This window comes from Pungitius pungitius, chromosome 13, assembly GCF_949316345.1.
Source record: "Pungitius pungitius chromosome 13, fPunPun2.1, whole genome shotgun sequence".
NCBI lineage: Eukaryota > Metazoa > Chordata > Actinopteri > Perciformes > Gasterosteidae > Pungitius > Pungitius pungitius.
Genome location: NC_084912.1, coordinates 16,759,221 through 16,783,384, shown reverse-complemented (window position 1 = coordinate 16,783,384; position 24,164 = coordinate 16,759,221). Strand labels below are relative to the sequence as shown.

Below are 24,164 nucleotides of genomic sequence, written 5' to 3'. Positions count from 1 at the left end.
CACTTTTCTATATGTTTTGAAACTGCTTATTTGATGAAAAATCAGTTCTCATGTTAAACTCAATGAATTCAAACCCTCGATCAAGGGCCCTCTGCAGTTGATGCTGATGCACGAGGCAGCCTATAGCATCTGTGAACTGACTCAAACACTTCCTCTGCTCACATTATAATTGGAATGAACTACAGAGGGTGTCTGTAAGTTCTCATCTCTGTGGCCAAAGAGAAACCTTATAACTCTTAATCTGTGAGGACCATAGGGTGTGATTCATTATTTGCATAAAAATGTACTGTTCGAAGAGTTCACTTTAATCGAACATTCTACATTCATTATGTTTATGCATCATTATCATTTATTCATAAATTGATCCACCCAGTCGAAGTTGATGTCACTGATTTAAGTCAAAACAAATGTTCATATTTTACCGCATTAGGGCTCAGATTAGGAGGATTTCTAAAAGAGCTGCTTTGGTTGAAAAAGACAAAGCTGCCTCTTAAAACCTGCCTCTTAGAAGCAATGGAGACCAGATTATCTTCAGTTGTCCTCTAAAATATGGTAGATAAGGGAGGTATACTGATGTATAATATCTGTGTGTATAAAATATTTTCTGTATTCAAATGATTTTTAGTGAGTTTAAGTGGATTTCTTATTGCTTATTCATAATTGTTTGATCCTGTTTTTACTACGTGTCTGTGTGCACTTTACCTTTGCTGCTGTAATCCTGTTAATTTCCCAGCTGCAGGACAAATTAAGGATTTACTTTTCTTATGTTGTCTTTATCCTTTGAACCTGCTTGCACAGCTTGACATCCTGGATATATCCTTTGCTCTGAATTTTTTCTCTCCCCAAATTGTAATCTTTATTTTACAGTTAGTGACTCCGTAGGCTCCATCAGAATACTATACAAGATATACTTTACAGTTTTGGTGTTTGATAAGAAGTGGCTGTTTTTTTTTTATTACTATGGAGTCACTATTACTAATGACCCCTTTAAAAAGCAATGCAGTACTTTCATGGTACATGTGAGGCATTGACCGCCAACTGTCCTACTAACCGTGTGTGTCTGTGCTTGTTTGTGTAAGTGTGGGTTTGTGTGTGAATATGTGATAGAATTATTGTATGTTTGAGTCAGTCCTAAGTAGGGGCAGCACGGCAACACTCAACAACATAAACAGTGTCCGAGTTTAAAATAGTCCAGATCTCCTTCAGCCTTACTGTCCTTCTTGCTCTTTGACACACACACACACACACACACACAGTTTCTTGTCTCCACCTTTGGTGACTTTTCTTGTCATTGTCATTCTCCCACCCAGGGACAGCACAACTACACCAAGTATGTGTGTTCCTTGTAAAGTAGCCCACGCATGCACACACACATACACACAAATAAGTTCTTGATATCTGTACTTAACTGTGTAAGTTTAACAACCTCTAATTGACCAAACTATTGTTCGACATAAGACGGATGCATAGCCACATCAATCTTGCGCCAATTACATGCGGCTTAATGCCGACCATGCCCCCAGTCGTCCGTGACAACATGGATGATTGATCACCAACAGCAACGATTCTCTAACCTGATCAGGAAAATTACCGTGGCGACCGCCGGGGCCATCTGAGTCCCGCAATGCAAAATTAAATCCATTGAGCTCATCACCTCAACTCAGTTACACACACACCAGCCACTTCATTCTAATCTCCCCTTTTCTTCACACCACAAGAGAATCTCCACCGGGGCCTCTAGGGGCCCCAAGCACCATGTGATGGGAGTGGTAGAGGGACATGAAGACGTATTAATGTACTAAAGACTTAATGAACCTCCATCCAGAGCAGAGGTGGAGGAGGGGGTGGGGGGCTGAGGAGAGGGGAGGGGGGTAGGGAATGGTGTTTACTTTATTACTTTACAGCAGATTAATGGGGATAATCATTTAAGTGATGGAGATGGATTACCCTCTCAAAACTGGCTGCGGCTATGCACAGCCGCCCACCTACAGCCAGCACACAAACACACAGACACACACACACACAGCTGATGGACCAGGTGGAGGCAGCGTAGTGATGGGATTTGAGGTCTGTATGTGTGCGCAGTCTGGCCTTTGCAGTGTGACGCAGATATCAACTCTCTAGTGGCAGTCTCAGGCTCAGTCACTGTTGTGCTGTGATGCTGTTTGATTGATCATGTATTTCTTGTTTCGATAAGAAGACTTGAGCCAAAAATAGTCTATAATCTGACAATTAATGTGTATTATCGTTATTGTTCTCTGAAGTTTCCCTCCTGGATTAAGGTTAATTGAGGATGCATCCATAGTGGGGTATGTTTCACATCTGTTGGTTAACATGCTATGTGTGGTTTAACAATTCAAATTGAATTGGATGCACAAGATGTTTTATTACATACAGAGGCCAACATTGGAAATCATTTGAAATTGGAAATACTTGAATTAATTATTTGTCAGTCAAGCTTTTGTTGGGCCAGTTGGGTCATGAGCAAAACAATTCCCATCGAGGAAACATCTCTAATTTTGTTCTTTACTCTTCTTCCATTGCAGAAATACTCTCTGGATCTGATAGAACTGATGGTATTACAGCCCCCATTGCTGTTTGGAATCATCCACAACCTCTGTGTATTGCCACACTAACCTAAACCACGCCAGGGATCTGGCTCTGTCAGAATCACAGTGGTCCGGATACAAATGCAGCACTTGAAACCTAACTGGTGTCTTTTTTTGCGCAATCGCCTTCTTGATCTCATCACAATCAAGCTGCAGTGGGAGGTGAAGAATCCTCGGGATTCCCCTTCATATTTGTAGCTTGTGACCCCCCATAATTCACTTTGCTTGCATTTAGTGTCAGTGCAGGAAGTAGTGTGTCCTTATGTATTGAGGCAGAACCATGGATGTATGAGGAGAACTGAATAAAGTGTTGGGGCGGTAACCTAAATCCTTTTGCTGAGTGGAGCATAAAAAAAATAGTTCAGAGTATGAAATTCTGATAGTAAAACCAGGATCTTTTGCCAAACTCATAATCATGGGGCCTATACCGTAAATCCCCAAATAGTGGCCGGGGCTTTTATTTACGCAGGCTTGTATTAGGGGCAGGCCTTTATTTCTTACTTACCTGTATCTTCTGTTATAGAATTGTATTATTTAAACCAAATAATGGGCATAATTACAGGAGGCTAATATCGTTCAGCACTTCCTGCAAATGCGGCCGAGGAACCCTGCGGCCGTCGGACGAAGCACTCGCAAGTCAGTGGCTATTAACCGCATGGAGCGACGCCAGGAATGCCACTTTGCAAACTTTATCTTTGACATTATCATGGTCTTAGGCCTTTTATGTCAACATATAACCAGGAGCTTCTGATGTACCATTAAAAATTAAAGCCTCTCAAGACATCATACATGAGCCAATCTCCTTCAATATCTTAATCACCAGACTACATTTAGTCATTTTTAGGGTAGATTTAAAAGGAAACAATCAATACCGTCATGACCATTCCACTTCAGGTTGATAGTACACATCCCCAAGGTGACACTTATGGATAACCAGGACATTATGATGTTCCATCCCAAAATAAAAGCATCTCAAAATACCATACATGCCCCAACCTCCTTCGAAATCTTTAAAATTGGTCCCTAAGCACATAGTTTAATATTTCTTCCGGCAAAATGCAACTTTTAGAGGCCAAGGTCTCAAGAGCACACTGGGTGTGGGAGAATAATAATAATAATAATTATTAAAGCTGCGAGCAGCGATGAACGGGCCTTAGCCTCTCCTTGCATGTGGGGGGGGCAGCGGTCAGCAAGACACGCGGTCAAAAAGAGACTAAATAAATCACTCTTAGGGCTGGTATTCAAACCTGAGTCTGTGGTTTCATAAACAGAATCCACCAACACTAGGCTATTGCCGAGCTGCAAAAAGTAAATAAAATTTAGGATCACCTTCGTTCAGTCAAGGCAAAGGACGACAGCTAATCACACCACTTTTGCTGCATCAAGAAATATTAACCTTTTAACTACACACACTGGATGACCACGTGGCTGTCTTCCTGAAGAGAGCTTTGCTTAATTAATTAATTAAGTAAGATATGCTTCTCCTCCAGGGCATTATATATTGGTAAATTCAAATTGTCTGCAATGACCGCGGTTACCAGGGTAACATGAGGAGAAAAGTTCATTAACGGATATAAATAAATAATCCAGGTCCGACGGGCTGTGTTAGCAGCAGTAGTTGACTACACTGCTTCTCTTGGCTCTGATATTTACTATCTACAGATTATGTTTTTCCGCACTTCTGAAGCGCATGCAAAAATTCCAGAGTTTTTGAATATGATAAAGGCCCCAAAAGTGCGATTGAAGGGGCGAAAAAATAAAAATAATTCTGACAAAAACAACTTTCAGTCGGCTCAGGCCCTAATAATTCCTCAAAATACAATAGGTTCCTATACGACTAATTGTAGCGAGGACCCTAATAATGTGATTAGCATTTGGACGCAAACATAAAATATGACTCAGTGCGGATCCATCATCTGGTGCCCAAAGCGACAAATCTTAATCCTTAATGAAACTTAAACAAATTCCATCAGCCTCTGGACGTGGCTTTGCAGCAAAACAACGCCCAGCTCCTCAATTTAACCCGCTCCTGACTTCATTAAAGTCAAAGCGATGAATTGAATCGGCCCACAGTAACTGCTCGGGGTATTTGGCTGTAAATAAACATTAGGCTAATGGAGACATGGAGCGCGGCGTGAGGCCTCTGTCGCTCAGCCTCTGTCGCTCAACCCGCTGGGTGATTGAGTTTAGCACTGATGTGGAGTTGATGGGGATAGTCCTGGCTCCCTGAAAGGAAATTAAGACACCATTTTGTCACCCATGTCTGGCCTCGTAGACAAGATATTGCTTCTATCCCAATGCAATAAAAGTGTCAAACACACACACACACACACACACACACAGTTCGGAACCTTATTCGGACTCTGAAATGCGGACTAGTGTAAATGCATACGATGTTTACAGACATTTGTTACACACTAAATTACACACTAAACAAACATGAATTTGTACTGACATACCTGACAGCATGCAGACTGAAATCTGCATACATAAATATAGAGACAAAAAGACAAACATGCAAAAGTGCACACACCATCCACCAAAAGGTTTAATTACTGTCCCTTCTTTTGGTTTCCCTCTCTCTTGCCCACTGCTACAAGATAGATCTCAGTCAGAGCGGCTGACAGATTGAGACAAAGCACCGGTACCACTGAAAATGCGCGCGCACACCGCCCACACACACACACAAGCAAATTCACATGTGAGCAAAAAAAATAAATCTCTGTTCTTCTGTTTTCAGCAGCCCCCCTCTTCCCCAACACACACACACACGCCCCTCCCCTCACATCTCGTTGTACCTCTGCTATGTCTCTGTATTTCCATCGTTACATGGGTTCACAGTGTGAGTAAATACTGTTCCACATTCAGTATGGATGGTTTGGATTAAAGACTGTGGGCTGGGCTCAATTTACGGTGTGGTGTCCACATACACAAGTGCTCCACATAAATACCACTTTGTAGAATAAGAGCAGCACGTACATCTAGCTCGCTGTTAGTGGAGTTGACTGCAAAAACCACGAGACAAAAGAATCAGGGTCTCCCCCTAGGTCTTCAAACAAATGAATATAAATATAAACGTGTTGCAATTGACTCAATGGCGTTTATGACAGCTATTGACTTGAGTGGGCAACCATTTATCAGGTTCCTGTGTTGTCTGTGCAGATGGAAGATAATAGCATTTAACAAATCCCAGAATTACATTGATATTTGGCAATTCTCTAAGTGCCCATCGACGTCTTGTTGTGCCAATGCATCAGTGTGTAATTTTGGCTGCTATTTTTGATTTACTCTTGGTCTTTAGACAAAAATGCATATTAGTTTAAGTCTAGTTTTCATAAATGAAAACTAAGAACATTCTAGTCACATTTAATAGCCATATTGTACTCCTTTTCTTCCCTTCTCAGGCTCAGTTGTACCTACAACTGCATAATAGTCTAACTTGCAGTACTTAGGTTTTCCATTAGATATCCCTCCTAAGATAGGTCTATAGCAGAGGTGGGCAAACGTTTTGACTCATGGGCCACAATGGGTTCTAAAATTTGACAGAGGGGCCGGGCCAGGAACAAATGGATAAAGCTTTTGTGTGAGCTAATATAAATGACATGTGACAAATCAATACATTTTACATTACAAAGGAATTCACTGTGAAAGCCTCCACCAGTCACGTGTGCTCGCGTGTCCGTGTTGCGTAAAAATGAACGTACGGTAGCCGAGACGGTTTAACACTGTCTTCTCGAGATGTGGCGTGTGAACTGTTTGAACTGTGTGTGTGTCGAAACGCTGGCTACGGTCGCCAGAAAACGGAGCAGCCAGGTTTGCATGTACATCTGCTGGCCGCCTGTCTTCCGAACAGCCCCTAGCTGTTAAACGTCTCTTCATCTTCACGCACATTGGTCTCTGAAGTTCTGCGGGTGTAGCCTGCTAACAGTTAGCTAAACTGAGACAGCTGAGCTAAACCAAGGAAGTGCACACTCAAACTGTAAAAAATAGTCGTTGCCGTCTGTAGTGATGTTATAACACTTAATAACCCCCGTTACGGCCCGCTGTATAGGGAATTTAGGGGGTAAAAAGTATTGTGACAACCACCAACATTTTTGTCTCGTCTTGTTAATAAAAGTTAGAATAGATCAGAGGTGGAAAAGATCAGAGGTGGAAAAAGTAACAATATTTTGTACTCAAGTAAAAGTACTGTTACTTAAGTAAAATTTGACTGAAGTACAAGTAAAGTTACCAGTCTAAAAATTTACTCAGAGGAAAAGTTACTGAGTTACTTTTTTAACAGCTGGGTGGGGTGCAGGATTCTAGTATGGTTAAAAAAAGACAAGGGAAAATAAATCTCAAATCTAGTTGTTTTTAATTGAAGGAAGACCTTTACAAATTAAAGTGTAATAGCAAAAATAACTGACGTCGGGACGTTTGCACTCCAGTGGCAGACCGTTTACTCTGCGATCTCTGCTCTGCTCACTGAAGCAAAACAATACGTGGACAATAAATATCAGAGCCAAGAGCAGCGAGTGTAGTCAACTGCTGCTAACACATCCCGTCAGATCAGGATTATTTATTTATATCCGTTAATGAACTTTTCTCCTCGTTACCCTGGTAACCGCTGTCATTAGACGGTTGCGTCGATTCTTACTGTGAAAATCTACGTACTTACGGTTTAGCTGCTACGCTTCGTATTATCATTCGATTTCAGCTGGGTTTGCATCTGTTTTGTCCGTCTCCATCATTCTTGTTTAGCGCGTTCTTTCTCCCGCTCATCACTCAATCAATGCAGTAACGTTAGTTTCCTGCACGCGTTTTTTTTTCTTTGCATTTTCTTTACTCCGTAACGGATATGATTTAAAATGTAGCAAAGTAAAATTACAGATTTTAAAAAATACTTTGAGTAGTTTTTTTGTGTACTTCTACTTTTTAATTACAGTAACGCGTGACAAACTGGCACAGGACAAAGGAAGACTCGGCCAATATATATACACTCACAGGGTGGGGGCACAGGTGGAATCAATCAGGGGCAGGGCAGATAATCAGAAACACACACAGGGGGAAGAGGCAAATGCCTGAAACAAGAGGAAGGTTAGTTTTCAAAATAAAACAGGAATTCACAAGACAGACATGAGACAACCTGACTAACACATTTTTCTTGACATGACAGTGTAACCGTGTGGGTGCCTAGGGGGGGCTCAGAGTTACGATCACGCTGCTCTCTCCCCTCTGTAGCCAAGCCAAACCCACGCCCGACTTAGGCCGGGGAGCCATCCGGCCTAACCTACTGCCCCCCCCCCCCACCCCGCGCCCCTTCAAGAGGGCGGGAGAGGAAGTCTGGCATGACCATCTCCGCCCCCGGCCTATTGACCACCTTGAAGTTAAAAGGCTGCGTAGCCAGATACCAAGAGTCATCCGGCCGTTGGTATCCTTCATGCGGTAGAGCCATTGGAGCGGGGCGTGGTCTGAAGAGAGGGTGAATGAGCGTCCCAGGAGGTAGTAGGAGGTAGCGCAAGGAGAGCACCGTGCTGTACCTGACCTTTCCAGGTTCCCCCCGTCTAACTGCACACTACCCTGGGTTGGCGGTGAGCCCAGCCTGTCTCAGGGACTCCAGCATCGCACCCACTCGCCGCACATGCTCCGCCCAGGTGGTACTATGGATAATTACATCATCCAAGTAGGCGACAGCATATGCAGCACCCGGTCCATGAGTTCGTGGAGATGAATGAAGCGTTTTTTATAAATTCGAAATGCACTTTAACTCTCAATGTGAAAATAAATATCCAGGATGCACATAATAATATTTATTTTCCCGTCCTTTTTCCGTCCCACACTTTTGGTAAGTTTCCCTGAGGCGAGGCTGCAAAACTCTTTTTCAGGATGCCTTGGGAAGGAACTTGAGATCTGCACATTCATACACTAGACACTGAAGAGTCCATGTTTTTAAGCATTTCACATTTACACCCAAAAACACGTTTAAAAAAGGCTTGTACAACCAATCGTATATCTGATCATAACTGGACTATTCAATATTCAGTGAGGGTGAAAGTTGGCTTCAATTTACTAATTCACTAGCAAGGACCACGCCATCCACTGAAAGCGTTTAACGTGAGTGAATGTGTCGTTGATAGACACGGCGGCGGGCATTGAGGGTGAGGGTTGAGGTGTGTCACGGTTTGGGTCCATGTCTTGTTTTATTTTGTAGTTTCATGTCTCTCGTGTCCCTAGGGTAACTTCACTTCCTGCCTTGTCCTGGCTTTTTCCCTTGACGGTTTTCTGATTTTGTGGATTTTGGATTTATTCAAAAGTGACTTTTCGCCTGAAACTCTACATCCAAGTCCTGCCTCTGACTGCACCCACCAGCAAGAATGACGCAACCTCAAAAGGGCTCAGCGGAGTTCTCCCCGGTACCCGTCTGGCTTGAGGTGGGCCACGCAGCGTTTAGCTGGGGGCCCGTCTTGGGTGTAACGCTGCCTTGGGATCCCCAGCGGGCTTCTCAGGAAGGCGTTCCGGACGTCGCCCTAGCCGCTCTGAGGGTGCCACATGGACCTCGGATTTGAAGGCCAGTTTCCAGGTTCCAGTCACCGGATCCCGCTGGAAGAAGGTGCTGGAGCTGGCTGCCCACCTACAGGCCACCTACTCCGTCCTTGCTGGGCCGCAGCAACCCTCGGCACACGCCGTCTGCGCTGGTCTGCAATGCCCCAAGCCTCCGGCTCCAAGACCCACGCCCCCGCCTCCAAGGCTCGCCCCCCGCCCCTGGCTCCACGACGCCTGACTGTGCCAGTCCGGGCTCCAGTCCCGTCCCTCTAACTCGTGCCCCCTCCCTCCTGTCCCCCTCCCCCCCGCCCTTTGGGGTGCTGTCTGAAATGTCCTGAAGCTGGAATCCCCGAGACCGGAACCCAGTGTCCTGCCGCCGGAGCCCCCGAACGCCCTGCGTCTTGCAGCCGATGCCTGGCCGCCGTCCAAGCCAACCCCGACCTCCGCCCCGGTCGACGCCCGGAGACCCCCACACCTGACCTCCGAACCCCGGAGACCCCAACGCATGGCCGCTATCCCGGCCGCTTGACCGTCGGCCGGCACGTCCACCGGATTTCCCGGGCTGACCATCGCCTTCGGGTCCCCACGCTCCCGCCCCTTATCTGCTTCGCCCCTGGTTCCGCCCGCCCTTTAGGGCCATCTGGAATTTGGCCCTTGAGGGGGTTCTGTCATGGTTTGAGTCCATGTCTTGTTTTATTTTGTAGTTTTATGTCTCGTGTCCCTGGGGTAACTTCACTTCCTGCCTTGTCCTGTCTTCCCCCGGTGATTGTCTACTGGGTCGATGAGTGTTCCCATCTGTTTCCAATCACTTGCACCTCCCCTGTGTATTTAAGCCAGGTCAGTCTCTTGTTCCTCGACGCGTCATTACATGTTGTTGGTGTCTGAATGTCCGAGCGTCGTCGTGTCTTTGGCTTTTTCCCTTGATTGTTTTCTGGATTCATTATAAAGTTATTTTTGGCCTCGAAGTCATCTGCATCTGAGTCCTGCCTCTGCCTCAATGATTGTCAGTTGAACCATAATAGCTGATTAGTAGTCACATAACGCAGCTATGCTTTCTGTCAACAGACCAACATCACAAAACCTCTTACATGCCCCCCCTTCCTCCTCACTCCCGGTCTGTCTCTGTCTCTTTCCCTTTCTCTCTCTATCACATTCTTTCTCCCCCTCCTCTTTTCCTTTCATTTCTCTTTTTTTCTCTTCCTCCTCCACCATCCTATAATTTCACGATAAACCCCCCATGGAGTGAATTCTTACTGTAATGTTTGATGAGGCCTGTCAATTATTTTCTTCTAAGTTTGAATAACAAGCATTCTGCCTCCCAACCGCCCCTTACCCAATTCCATCCTTTCAAAATAAAAGCGTCAATGGTTATCTGTACCTTAACCATAAATGTCAAGATGAAGCTGTTTTGTTGAAATACTAGAAAAACTACTACTGACACGGCAACTGACTTTTTAAACTAGTGAGAGTAGTAATATTAGTTTTTGTACTGCTTTTAATACTACGACTAATGTTAATACAAATACTACGATGACTAATAGTATTAGTACTACAGCTGATTCTACTAGTACTACTACTTCTAGATTTTCTACTGCTAGTACAGCTACTACCACAATTACAACTATAACTACTACTTATATTATTACAAAAATACATTTTTAATCATCAGCTTTTGTCATTTCTGTATTTACAGCAATTATTTTAAAGTCATTTAAACTTTTTTGATGTCTGTATTTTCAACAATCTTTTCAAATGTATTTCTGTATATATTTGCAACTCTTTAAAACTCCTTTGTTTTTCTCATTTCTGTATTTTCAGTAATCCTTTCAAATGAATTTCAACTTTTTCTTTTTCTGTATTTTCAGCATTTAAAATTTTTTTCTTAGCATTCCAATGCATTTTGAGCAGGAAATGCATTTTCTAGTTTGTTTTAGTCATGCTAAACATAAAAAAAAACGTAACCCGGAAAAGTGCGGAAAAGTGCCAAAACTGCATGCGGTGCTAAAAACCAGCATACTCGTTCATGATGAGTCCACACTAATTCTGTCTTATTTTGGAGCCAGAATTGGTGCCGATCAGCAGATTAACTTCACTAATTTGCTGAATAAATGTCATTGTTGATCTCAACATTAAAACAATGACTATCTTTAAAAAGTGGTTGTCTGAAAGGAGTTGACCATTTCAAAGCCTTGATGTCATCCACTGGCTTCCAGTTGTAGCAGCTGCCTTGAGGGGCAATGTCGGGGTTCCTCTAGCTCTGTTCTATTCTAATGCAAATGTTTTATATATTTATATATATATACTGTATATAGATAGTTAGGTTTCTCCTACTGACTGCCATGAGAACTTCCCATCATCTTAGGAAACATATACCCAGGGAACTTTCCATAATTAACAAAGATGGGTATCACATACCGTGAACTGGAGTTGTTCTAACTCTATATGCAGGGAGAACACGCCCCCCGGTGGTTCATAGAGGTATAACAATCATAATCCCAAATTCTGGTAGAAATCATGGATGGTAACTCCATGTTTTTAGTTTCACAACAGCTGTTTAGAGTTGGTTCAATCAACTCGGAGTAGGTTGACTCAGAGTTGAGCACGTGCACCACCACACTAAAAAGGCAGCATGAATGGAGCCACAATACTACGATTTACCATGGCAACAACGATCGGTCTGCATACTTCACTCCTATTGCGCTAGAAATATTAATGCAAGCATATGGCGAGTATGAAATTGTAACTAGAAAATGCATTTCCTGCTGAAAATGCGTTGGAATGCATGGAGCTGAAATTCATTTCAGAAAGTTGCTTAAAGTACAGAAATGGAAAAAAGCTGAAATTAATTCTAAACATTGCTGAAAGAATAGAAATAGAAGTTAAAATAAATTGATAAATTGCTGAAAATACCGAAATGTGAGAAGCTGATATGAAAAAAATAATAAAAGTTGTGAATTTTATTTTTGTAGTAATTTAAGGTTAACTCCTAGTTATAGTTGTAATTATCGTAGAAGTACTAGTTGCTCTAGTATTTGAAAGAGCAGTTTGTATTTTAACAAAACAGCTTCATTCTGTGCTTTATGGTTGAGGTACAGATAATCATTGAGGCTTTTATTTTTGAAATAATGGAATTGGGAGAGGGGGGGGGGTTTGGGAGACGGAATGTTTGTCATTCAAAATAAATAGACTTGGTAAAATGTGTATGGCGCTTTTCTAGTCTTCTGACCACTCAAACCCCTTTAACGCTAATTCACCCATTCATACACTAATGACAAGACCTACCATACACAGTAGCACCTGCCCATCAGTAACTAACATTCACACACTGTAGTCACGGCTAGAGGAGCAATGCTGGGGTTAATTGTCTTTCCCCAGGATATTTTGACATGCAGGTGAGCCGGGCCTGAGATCAGACCGCCAACCCTCTGATTGGAGGACGGCCGCGCTCCCCACTCACCCACAGTCGCCCTAAGCTAAGAAAGTTAAGAAGTTATTAATTGATGGGCCTCATCTAGAAATATTAGTAGTGGTTGTAGTACTATTTGAAAGACCAATAAGTATTCAACGAAACAGCTGTATCCTAAACTGGTGAAATTACAGATAATCGTTGCAGCTTTTATTTTGAAATGATGGTATTGGGTGAGTGTGTGGGGGGTTGAGAGACTATTTGTTATTCAAACTAAGAAGCTGTTAATTGATAGGGCTCATCTTTCCTTGTTCTTGTTACACCGGATTGCCCTACAAGGCATCTGCGCTCCATAGATGCTGGGTTACTTGTGGTTCCTAGAGTTTTAAAAAAGTAGTATGGGGGCCAGAGCCTTCAGTTATCAAGCTCCTCTTTTGTGGAACCAGCTTCCACTTTCAGTCCGGGGGGCAGACTCGGTCAGCTCATTTAAGATAAAGCTAAAAACGTTCTTCTTTGATATCGCTTATAGTTAGGGCTGGCTCAGGTTAGCCTGGACCAGCCCTTAGTTAAGCTGCTATAGGCTCAGACTGCCGGGGGACTTCTTAGGACACACCGAGCCCCTCTCTCACACTCACTCTCACCCTCTCCTTCCACAATAATCCATGTTTTATTAATGTACATCACTAATTAAGCTTCTTTCCGGGGGTTGTTTTGAAATGATGAGAGAAGGTGGAGAGAAGGAGGTCATGTCAGTCTGCACTAATAGGCTGATTTGGATCAGCTATGAGTCACAGACAGAGCCCGAGCTGACAGGGGTAGACACACAGTGATTTACTCAGAATCCACACCTCAAACAAATGCCCCCTGGAGCAAAAGTAAATAACTGTGGGATTCCATACTCTACGAGTCCGACCAGCACAAGCACAGCATCATTTTAATCCAAAAATGAAGCCTGAAAAGTGAATATTGTGGCCGTAAAAGCAAAAGTGCCATTTTTTTACTGAACTCTGACACGGCTAGTGATTATGAAAAAAGTAGAATAGACATCAACAAGCTGTTTTTTAAATAAATTTGTTAAGACTTGGTCAACATTTGAAAATTTAAATGCTGTCTCTAGCTGAACGATTGGAAAAGCTGAAAACAAACTCCATTTCAAAACAATGTTAAAAAAGTTCATGATTTTAATTAATATAAATTCAATTATAAGAGCTAAAATGTCATAGCACCCCTCTCCTGAAGGAGCTGAACATTTTAATATTTGAATGGCCTTAATAGCTGAAAGTGTGAAGGAGTTGAAAGGGGGCGCAGAATAAGTTGAATATACTTATATATAAGTTGAATTCGAAGAACAATACTTGGAATGCATTCCAACAATTAGGAATAAAAGCAACACCGCTACTGCAGAAAAAGACAAACGAAAATGGGAGAAGACTGCTGCTCGGGTCAACGCGTAAAGTCCATTATAGTGTTGTGAGTTGTTATTTAATGTACATCAATACGTTTAATTCGCACTAAGTACTAATTCGCAGTGGGAAAATTACATTTTTTACACTGTTAGAATGCACTACACACAGGCTTGAAATACACACCCATGCTTATATTTAATAAAAATAATATCGCTAGTAAAAACTGGTACAATGGTATTGAACTTATAATGTATTTTATACCATCCTGTGGAACTCCTCTGTAATGGCTCTCACTGGTTGGTGTTCAGGGAACAATTGTTTAAAAGACTTTTCAGAGCGATGAACACTTTTCTCACGGCTCTGCATAAAGTAGCTTTACTAATATTCTCCGTATATTAATTCTATACTCTCTCCCAACTATGTAGCTAAGAGCGCTCTGTCATTGGCTGGGCTCGTGTCAGGGAGGAGACTGAAAGAAACTTGAGGTTTATTGAACAAAACCTGCTCCCAACCATGGGGGTATTGCAGCTAAGTGATAAAGCGCTGCTTGACTTAAGCCTAGTTTATGCTTCTGCGTTTTCAGAGAAATGTAAAGTGACGCAGACGTAAGAGCTCCTTGCGCGCAGGTTTAATTGAACCTGCTTTCCTATAACCAAGTCCAAGCTAAATTTCTCCAGGATAACCTGGATATGTCAGCTTAATCCCGGTTACACGTCCCATGTTTTGTTGTCCTGTTCCTTTAACTGTGTGGGTGTGTGAGTGAGGTAGAGTGCATGTTCTCTGTGTGTCTAGAGTTCACAGGTGTGCTGGTTGGCTGTGGGTGAGGAGGCGTGGCCTGTCTGAAGAACTGGGGCATGGCGGTAATGCACCTATAAGATGGTTGCCAACCGCCGTAAAAAAAAAAAAAAAAAAAAATTAACTGGGGCCTATATAAACCAGCCTTGCTGTTGCAGAGAGGAAAGAGGGGAGAGAGTATATACTACATGAAGAGTATAGTCCGTCAAAAACTCCTGTTGGGTGATATCCTGTTTTGCTCTGTACGTTACCTGAGTTCTGGAGAAGGGGTAGGTAGTTCGGCCGATGGGTGTACATTTGCATCATGTAGGTTAATCTGTTACACACACTATGTTAGCTGGTCAGGTGTCACCCCTGTAGTTTTGGCAATAGAGAGGAAAGCTGGTTAAGTGATAAACTGTGTTGGGTAGGGATAGGTATGTAGAAGAAAAGGGACCTGAATTTCATTACTTGGACCCCAGTCCCAAAATTCCCTTCTCCTCCCTTCCTTAGTTATAGTTATATTTATGGTTTCCCAGTGGTTGTGTGTGTACTTGTGTGGTGTGATCTTTCTGAATTACTAAACGTCCCACAAGGACCAAATGCGAGTTCTGGTTGTCATGTCTCTTTATTTTTGTCAGCTGCACCCCACCCTACTTCACCGTCCACTTCTGGTTACATTGGGTGCACCAGCACAGCCGTTTACGTTCCCCACCTTCAACTGAGGTGGAAACGTAGCAATACCCCACAGGAAGAGAACACACCTCTGTTTTAACAAGATTAGACAAACAGAAAAGGCATTTCTTCGTTAGAATGAATAAAAACTGACTATGGAGGACAAAAAATGACATAAATAAATAAATGCATGAATGTATTAATATAAGTTGATACCTAAACAGAAGATAATTCAATTCTACATTTCTGTATTTCTTCCTGTGTCTGTATATAAAGGAGCTTAGGCGGCCTGAACCTCATTCTTGAGCAGGATTGATCAAGTAGAGGAGCGAGACAGAAGCAATCGATCCCTCACACATCGGTCCTGTAGAGCATGGCTCCAAATGGGGGCCCCGGGCTTCGTCCGGGCCGGGTAGCTCCTTTCCTCTTCCGCTTTTTCATAGGGTCCCCATCTCTGTCTGCATCTCGGTGATGGTCCCCCAAAGAGTGGGGCCATCACCTTGAGTGTGAGAATTTTATTTTGATGAGTTAAATCTGCTTTTAGCGGAAACTGTGTTTCATCTCTTTTACGCCTCCTAGGCTTCCGTAGTCCGGTTTTTCCTTTACAGATGTGTTATGCTGTGGCAACTCTTTGGTCTCTGTGGCAACCTGTTAATTGTCACTCGATTCACACCCAACAAGAAGCTGCAGAGATGTCACCTTAAATTTTTGGATTTGCTGAGCATGTTGAATATCCACTGACCACAGGCTGGGAGAGCCACGGCTACCCATAGTTAGCTGTAGATAGCTACTGCTAATTTCTCCTGTTGGGTATTCGCAGTGTGCTGATATTTCTTCATGACTGCTTTCTTGTGTAACCACACAAACACATAATTACTGTACATTCACACACTCAATAAAGATTGTATGGCAATTATCATTTTTTTCTTCACTGAGTTAGATATATTTGATCCTTGGTGCTAGCTGTTTTTTTTTGTTTTCAGGCTGGGCGGGACGGCTGAGAGGAGCGCTCTCACCAGTTGCACCTGTGGCTGATCAGCAATCGGGCACCGGTTAAAGCCTGCTCTCCCCTGGACTCCTTTGTCGGATGATTGCCTCCAGTCCCTGTGATTCTTATGCTAGCTATTTCCGCGCAGCCTACGATCGATACCCTGCTCAGCCTGCCTACCAGTCAGCAGCCCACCCCCGAGCCTCATTCCCTGAATGAATCCATTTTTTGACCTCGAACTGTGTCTCCGGTTTGCATTTGGATCCAGTCCAGCAATCACCACCTAACAGATTAGAATCACTGATAGATGCACCCCTGTGGTCACACATCCTCAACGAGCTACACTTACAGTCATATAGCTGTCAACTCCGCATTAGATTTATCTTTCTCATATTAGGGGTACAGACAAATGTTTTTAATACATGTATACTGCCCCCTGGTGGTATAAACTAACTGTTTTGATGCTTGAAATTGGTTGAGTTACGGGTTGTCTTCCCAAAAGTAATGGAATATATTCATTAAATAGTATAAAAATGTCTAAAAACATATTTTGTAATTTCATTTATTTCAGTTGAAGTGTTGCCTGTAACTGTAATTTCACAAAAAATGGGGAAATAACTCAAATAACATACCAAAGATCAAGCTGCACAGGTAGAAAGGATTCATTGACATCAAAAGTGTTGAAGACCATGAAGACCATTCGTTATTTACACAATGTGCCTGTTTCACAATGACAAATTACCATTACAACACTTTAATTTCAAACACATTTATATACACAAACAAAACAAACTACTGATTATTTATGGTTTAGTTTAGTTTTTCTTTCACGTGTCCCACCACAGAGGGACGGACTGATGATTTCAAAATCTTCTATCAGCGTTTTCCACCATTAATGTGATATTACAAAAAAAAGGTTTTGTAAGTACACTTAACCATCTTCAAATGGATCACTATTTTTTTACTCATACTAATCTTATCCTTGAATCTTGATCACAAATCACTGAAAATGCTTCGCGAAATGTCAACTTCCTCTCTGCTGTTTTCGCTGTCTTCTCTCCGAGCTGTAAAGAAAAAGGTTTTAGCCAAATTGGCAGCTGGATTTGGTAGTTTGACTGCAGAATGAGTATTCCTGCTCCGACGCCACTGAGTTGCCACAGCCCCACACACACGCACGTGGTTGTTAAATATACTTCCGGTCTCTCATTAACTGTCCCTCTTTGTGATTCCAGGTGCTGAGGGCCTTGCTGGTGAATCCTTTTTGGTGATGGTGTCCCCTCGTGTGTAGTGTCTTTCACTTCCTTCTTTTTTTTGCTTTGCCCTTGTGTGTGTTTGGAGTGTTAAAAGTGGATTGCGGTGCTCCCCATTTTAAGTTTATACCTTCACCCCTCCCCTCACTCACCTTGAGCACGAAGGCCCCAGTCCTGGGAAACACGTAAATCTGTATCAATAAGAGAACCTTTTTTTAGAGTAACTATTTTTATTGTGATCAAAATAAATGTTTGGATCTCTTTTTTGGAAACCCGTCTCCTGCCTTCTCAGTGTAACGAACTTGTGTTGTCCTTTGTTTAGATTTAGTAATTAACTTTATTCATAATTTTCAGTTCCTTTTCCCTGGGTACTTCCTGGGGTGGTGTTACTGGGCTATTTTTGTTCCCTTTTTCCTAAGTTAAAATATATAAACGATCGGGGCAGTCTTCCCCCACCTCACGCTTGCTGTATGTATGTATAAATGAAATGTCACTAGAAAGGTGGTGCGTAAAGACATCTTTCATATCCCTTTTACATGCAATTTATATTTCAAGTTCAAAATATTTCACTCGTTGAGTTTATGAATGCACTACCAACAGGGTCAAACTGATGCAATTGTGCTTTATTCAAAATCTGTCAAATCGGACCCTATTCAACTTCATTTTATCCAGTAATAGGGTTGCAAATGATATATACATTTGCAAAACTATATATATAGCCATTTTTAAAATATAAAAAATGAAACCAGAAAACACACTTGACATTATTACCTTATTTCGTATTGCAGTATCCTCCAAACAGCTGCGTCATAAATATATAATAAAATATACGATTGATGTCCATGTATCCATCGTATATTTCCATCGATATTTGAATCTTAGTTCACCACTGATCAGACGTCGTAAGTTTATTATAGTCAAAGCATTTGTTGCATATGTTACGTGTTTGGAAGTGCAGGACAAATCCCCACTAATGGTGAAAATCTCTTATCATCCATGTCCCTTGACTTTTTTAGTTTGCATTTATTTACTACTACAATCTGCATTCACAGATGTGGTAGAACAGATCAAGCACAAGGTGTCAGTAGAGGAAAGGCAAAAGGGTCACCTATCCTTAGCACTCTTTCTCTGAGCATGGGGGAACATTAACCTCCATCATAGAAGGTCAGGGGCAGTTGGCATGAAGCTTTCTGTGAAACACATGCATCATGGGGGAGGATGTCCTTTTGCCCACTAAGGTATAAATCCTCAATGCAGCCTTAGAATCAAAACAAAAAATCTGATTTGTTTTTATTTCACTTACAGTTGACGTAAAGCAATTTCATTTTTCCCTATATTCTACTCCCAAAAAAGAACCGAAATGGTTCTAAACAAACACAAACAAGTAACAGGAAAGTACAATTTTCATTAAATAAGCAGTTTCAAAACATATTATTAAAAAGTGCGATTATAAGTACAATTTAAGTGCTACGATTTGTTAGTGCTATGGTTTACCAGGGCTTTACCCCCATAAAACATAAAGGACGAAGCCTGGAAGTCTCTTATGTTAGCCTAGTGCGTGGACAGTTTATATGTAAAGCTTTTACTTTGAGTAAAGGAGAACAAATACAGGGAGGCTTTGGTGGAGGCCTCACCAAGCGCTTCACGCACAGGGCAGACATGTAGTTTCCATATCGCAGCCGTTTCCCGGCAAAATTCTAAGTCCATGGAATCGTCAGACCCACGTGGCATAGAGCGCCAGCTTCCCTGACAAATAAAAGGAGGAAACGTGAAGAGCGAGAAGTGACGCTCCACTCCGAGGGTGAAGACCAAAAGTGCCCAAAACATTCTCTGTTAAAAGATTATAAAGGTATAAAGCATACTTCTCGCTAGAAAATACAATACCACATTTTTCCTTGTGGACCAACGTAGCTATTACACGTTTTTTGTGAGACTGGGTTGCTGCTTCCATATACAACACGGTTAATGTTAGTGTGAGCGCATGAAGATTTCTTCTGACATCAACACGTTCTTATGATGTTTATAACCCTTTACTTCCTCACATTCCTTTCCATTCATCAATAACCTTGGATTTAGACAGGTGACTCCTGCGAGCCCGTACTGTACATGTAGAGCCCTGATCCACCCCCCCCCCCCACACACACACACAAACATTCGCAAAATCCCAGCTGGCCCTGTCAGCAGAGCCTGCTCAGCATGAACACATCATATAAGAGGACATGCAATTTCTGTTTTCATCAAATAGCCAGCCGAGCTCGTTCTGCATCCTTGACTTTAATACACTCGACAAGCAGCTTAGCCGCTGGGGAGAGGGAGAGAGAGAAAGAGCTCAAGCCTCGAGGGGGAGGGGGGGACAAGAGGCTGAGTGTGTGTGAACAGAGAAAGAGAGAGTTATGCCTCGCAGCTAAATCCCTTTCTCCATCTGAATTATCAACTCGAATTTGATTAATATGCAAATTTGGACGGGAGAGGGAGAACTTCTGAAATAATTATTTTGTGGATAGTAATTAATCACTAGTTAAAGTAAAATTAATACATATATCAACTTTGTCAGGAACACGCTTAGTTCAATAGCCCATAAAATTGGAGTTTGAAGTGTTAAGGGGCTCTACAGGAGATTATAACTAAAACTTTCAAATCTGCCCTATTTAGTGATCAATCAAGCCCTGCCCTCCGGCAGAGGTAAAGCACACTTCTACGCTCACCACACCACAGGGGAGGACAGCATGCAATAGGATGGGATAGGACAAGAAACCAATGCACTGTACATAATTGCATAAAGTCCACTGCTAAAAGGGTCAACTAACCAATAATCGCAGCATTGTATTATTTTAACAATAATATGCTATATTATATATATATATATATATATTATAAAAACATCAACAACGATGACAATAATAATAATAGCCGTATGTAACGGGGGCGTTCATGAGAATTGTATGATGGAAGAAAAGGGCATCGTCTGAAAAGAATATTTTACAATAAAAGATCAACCAGAAGATACAGTAAAAAGTTCCAGGAAAAAAGCCAGTGGGCTATGAATGAAAATATGACCACATTTTGTGTGTGATGTATATATCGCATATTTATATTTAAAAATTCCAATGGGAAATTACCGAAACAATTGTTAATTCGACCAAAAAATTAAAACATTTGGTAGCCGCCCTCAAGCTTTTGTGTTGCTTTAAGTTACTGATAAAATAAATGAAACTAATGTTTTAGTTTTTATTGTGTATATATGTATTTTTTAGGGTACATGATGAAAATGACATGCTAGTTAATGCAGAAACGATGAAGCGTGTGACCGTGAGCTTTTTTTTTTTTCTCTTCAACGCATTTCAGTTTGAGCTTCGGACGGACCCGCGCTCAGCAACGCACGTTCACTTTCATAGCCGCATTTTAACGCACGTGCGTCCCGGAGATATGCCCCACAAAAGGGAAATGCCACGTCTTTATAAAGAACGGGTTAAGTCAATCAATCACGTTGACTCCTAATTGAGAGAATAACCCTCAAAACCATACGGCCTCTGAAAAGACCCCCCATGGCCGACCTTTGTGCGCCGAGGGAGAAACGCTTGTCTCCGTATTGCGCGCTGCTGGAGAGTGGCCCCACGGGGCAAAACACACTCACACACACTCCAGGGCCTCCTTGCTCCAGATTGTTTTACTCGCAGAGAATAAAAAATAAAAACACACGCAGAGGGTCGAAAGACAAGTTTACACAATCCTCCCGAACGGACGTAAAATATAAATATGACAGGGATTCCATTATTTAATATATTATTTAATTCCACGCAATGTAACACATATAGATATGCAAGAAGGCCATTGTTATTATTCGTATTTTACATTTGTACATTGTTTTGCGTTCTGTCCCAAAGGCACTTAAATGGTACAAAGCATTATAAATATAGAAATATCGGGTTTGTTTGCCCATGTTCTGCGTTTGGTCATTTGGGCTTATTAAAAAAAGATTTGCAATAAGATGCCCTTTGATAATTTCAACGTCAGATCCAGAGAGAATATGACTTGACGTGTCACGGAGGTTGTGAGCAGAAGGCGTCCCTTGTGAATATATCTCTTGAGCACGCGTGTGGTCCCGCAGAAAGCAGCGGGTCAAAAGCACCGAGGCGGTTGTAAGCTTTGCTCCGCGTCCGCGCTTGAAGGATGCAATTCGCTCTGTCCGCTAACATGGCGTTGTTTGACATTTCACACCGCTACGCAATTGTTTGTTTAGTCGTCCACGTCAATCTCGTCATTTTCATCCGCCGAGCAGCTGCCCAGCCGGTCTGTGCACCAGGACGACGCGGGCGAGGGAGACAACACGCGCGCTCTGCTGTAGTCGAGGCCCTTCGTGTTGTCGCACCGTGGCCGCGAGGAGACCCGGTCGGATACGGCCCCCGCGCCCAGAACGCCGGCCGCACACTTCTCCAGCTCGGCCAGCTTGGAGAGCTTCTCGATGGCCACGGTGCCCGCGACCTTGGCGGACTCCACGTCCGCCTTCATCTCCTCCAGGTCCCGCTTAAGCTTGGCCCGCCGGTTCTGGAACCAGGTGATGACCTGCGCGTTGGTCAGACCGAGCTGCTGGGCGATCTGGTCTCGGTCGGCCGGACTCAAATACTTCTGGTAAAGGAAGCGTTTCTCCAGCTCGTAGATCTGGTGGTTGGTGAACGCCGTGCGGGACTTTCGCCTTTTTTTGGGGTTGTTTCTTTGGCCGAAGACCGCCAGACCGTCCCGGCCTGGGAAGAAGAAACAGATTGTAGATCTGCGGGGCAAAAGCTGTTAGCCTCAAGCAACGCACCTGTGTTCTAAAACGGTTGAGCAAATTCTTCAGAGCTCAAGTAAAATTACTGAAGGAGAATAACTGTAATGTATATAAAATACTGAAATCAAAACGAAGCAAGCAGACCCGTTTCTTTATTAACATAATGGAGGTTATCTCAGAACATTTCAATTCAGTTTTTCTTCCAGCTCCTCCTTACCGGTGGCTTGTTGAGGATGTCCTCGATGCCGAAAGGCGTCAGAGGCTTCTTGGATGTGAATTTGATAATCAATTCATTCTTTGAAATATATTATTTATTGTATAATAAGAGCAATATATAATTTTGGCATATTTCAAGTTACTATTTTTTAAGAATGGTAATTTTGCTGTCTAGTTCCACAATAAATGAATGATCGATGCAACAGAAACGCAATTTTCCACTGTTGCTGCACCTTTCCTTTGCACAAATTACGCAATAATACATCGTTATAATAAACTGTAAATCAAAATTACGCTGATATGTTTCTTTCCAAACTATTATTTATTCTAATGGTAAATGTACTGGTAAACACTTCCGGTTCGACCCTCGGAAGCGCTGTAATTGTACATGTCAATACAGTGAGCGTGCACATTATTCCCGTTTAAATGAAATTCAAGTGTTTTACCCTCGGCTGCCTGCAGCACGCTGACTTCCAAGCCCTTGAAGGTTTTGCTGGCCAGCTCCTCCAGCGCGCAGAGCGGGGAGGTCTGGCTGAGCAGCGCCCGGCTGGACAGGCCGTGGCCTTCCGAGAGCAGCTTCTTGTCGGAGAAGTGTTGCGGCGTGCCGCTCAGGGAGAAGCTCCTCCTCACCGATGGCTTGTTGAGAATGTCCTCGATGCCGAAAGGCGTCAGCGGCTTGTTGGAGTTGGCCGGCGGCGGCAGCTGGTCCAACGGACTGCGCCTCCGCACGTTAGAGTCGTCCCCGGAGGTCATGGCAGCCTCACGCCTTATCGTGGTGACACCTGACCGATCGGTTATTTTATTGAGACGCAGTGCTGAGCCGGAGGAGGGAAAGGAGAAGCTGCGTGGGCGGTAAAGATGGTCCGCCGCTCGGATCACAGGTGCGTCTCTGGCCGCATGTCGCCCGCAGAGCTGCAGGCTGCACGGACACTTCTGACTCGCTGTCTCTCCGCGTCTCTGAGCCACTTTTCCTGGGTAACGACAGGCAAGGTGCGAACCGAACCCAATCAATTACAATCTCCTGCTCTGTTTCTGTCCCTCGCTCTCACTCTCGCGCTCCCCACCAAATAACTAGGAGCGGTAATTAGAGTTCACCGCGAAGGGGAAGGAGGAGTCCAAATAGAAAGTGCAATGGGCCCACTTAACAATTTCTCCTTCCTAAATTAGATCATTTGTCACAAAAAAACAACCTAATGTTTTCCCTACACGTGGTGTCATTCTCATTTGTATATGTATGCGGCGTATATAATTGGAACCGCGTTCGATCACAGCACATTTGGACAAACCACCTCTCTTCCACGTCAATCTTGGGCCTAATTAATTACGCTCAGAAAAGCGAATGATAGGAATGATTGATATTTGACACCTCCCAGTGAGGGTGGCTAAGAAGGGAGTGTGGTGGTGGGGAGTTCTTAAACAGTTCCACACTGCACTGCCTGTTCAGGCAGAGAATCTGATACCGCTCCATAATTTCTGATACATTATCATGGTCGTTTATTACTCATAGTAATAATGTAAACAGCCCGTTGTATAATAGATTTATTTACAAT

At 42.9% G+C, this 24,164-nt stretch overlaps 1 protein-coding gene across 1 annotated transcript; it reads right to left on the bottom strand.

Annotated features, from left to right (window-relative positions):
* Window positions 1-21,466: 21,466 nt before the first annotated feature.
* On the bottom strand, window positions 21,467-23,821 carry lbx1a (ladybird homeobox 1a). The gene is made up of 2 exons (XM_037465974.2): window positions 23,061-23,821; window positions 21,467-22,372 (listed from the first exon to the last, which is right to left on the bottom strand). Exons 1-2 carry the CDS (start codon window positions 23,365-23,367, stop codon window positions 21,867-21,869), a joined length of 813 nt encoding a protein of 270 aa, XP_037321871.1. The 5' UTR covers window positions 23,368-23,821; the 3' UTR covers window positions 21,467-21,866.
* Between the last annotated feature and the right edge of the window lie 343 nt (window positions 23,822-24,164).

Bases quoted from the DNA above. Each gene is read 5' to 3' on its own strand.
- lbx1a (XM_037465974.2), bottom strand. From the start codon at position 23,367: ATGACCTCCGGGGACGACTCTAACGTGCGGAGGCGCAGTCCGTTGGAC. The intron at 22,373-23,060 runs GTAAAACACTTG...TCTTCTTCCCAG, and splicing joins CGTGCTGCAGGCAGCCGAGG to GCCGGGACGGTCTGGCGGTC.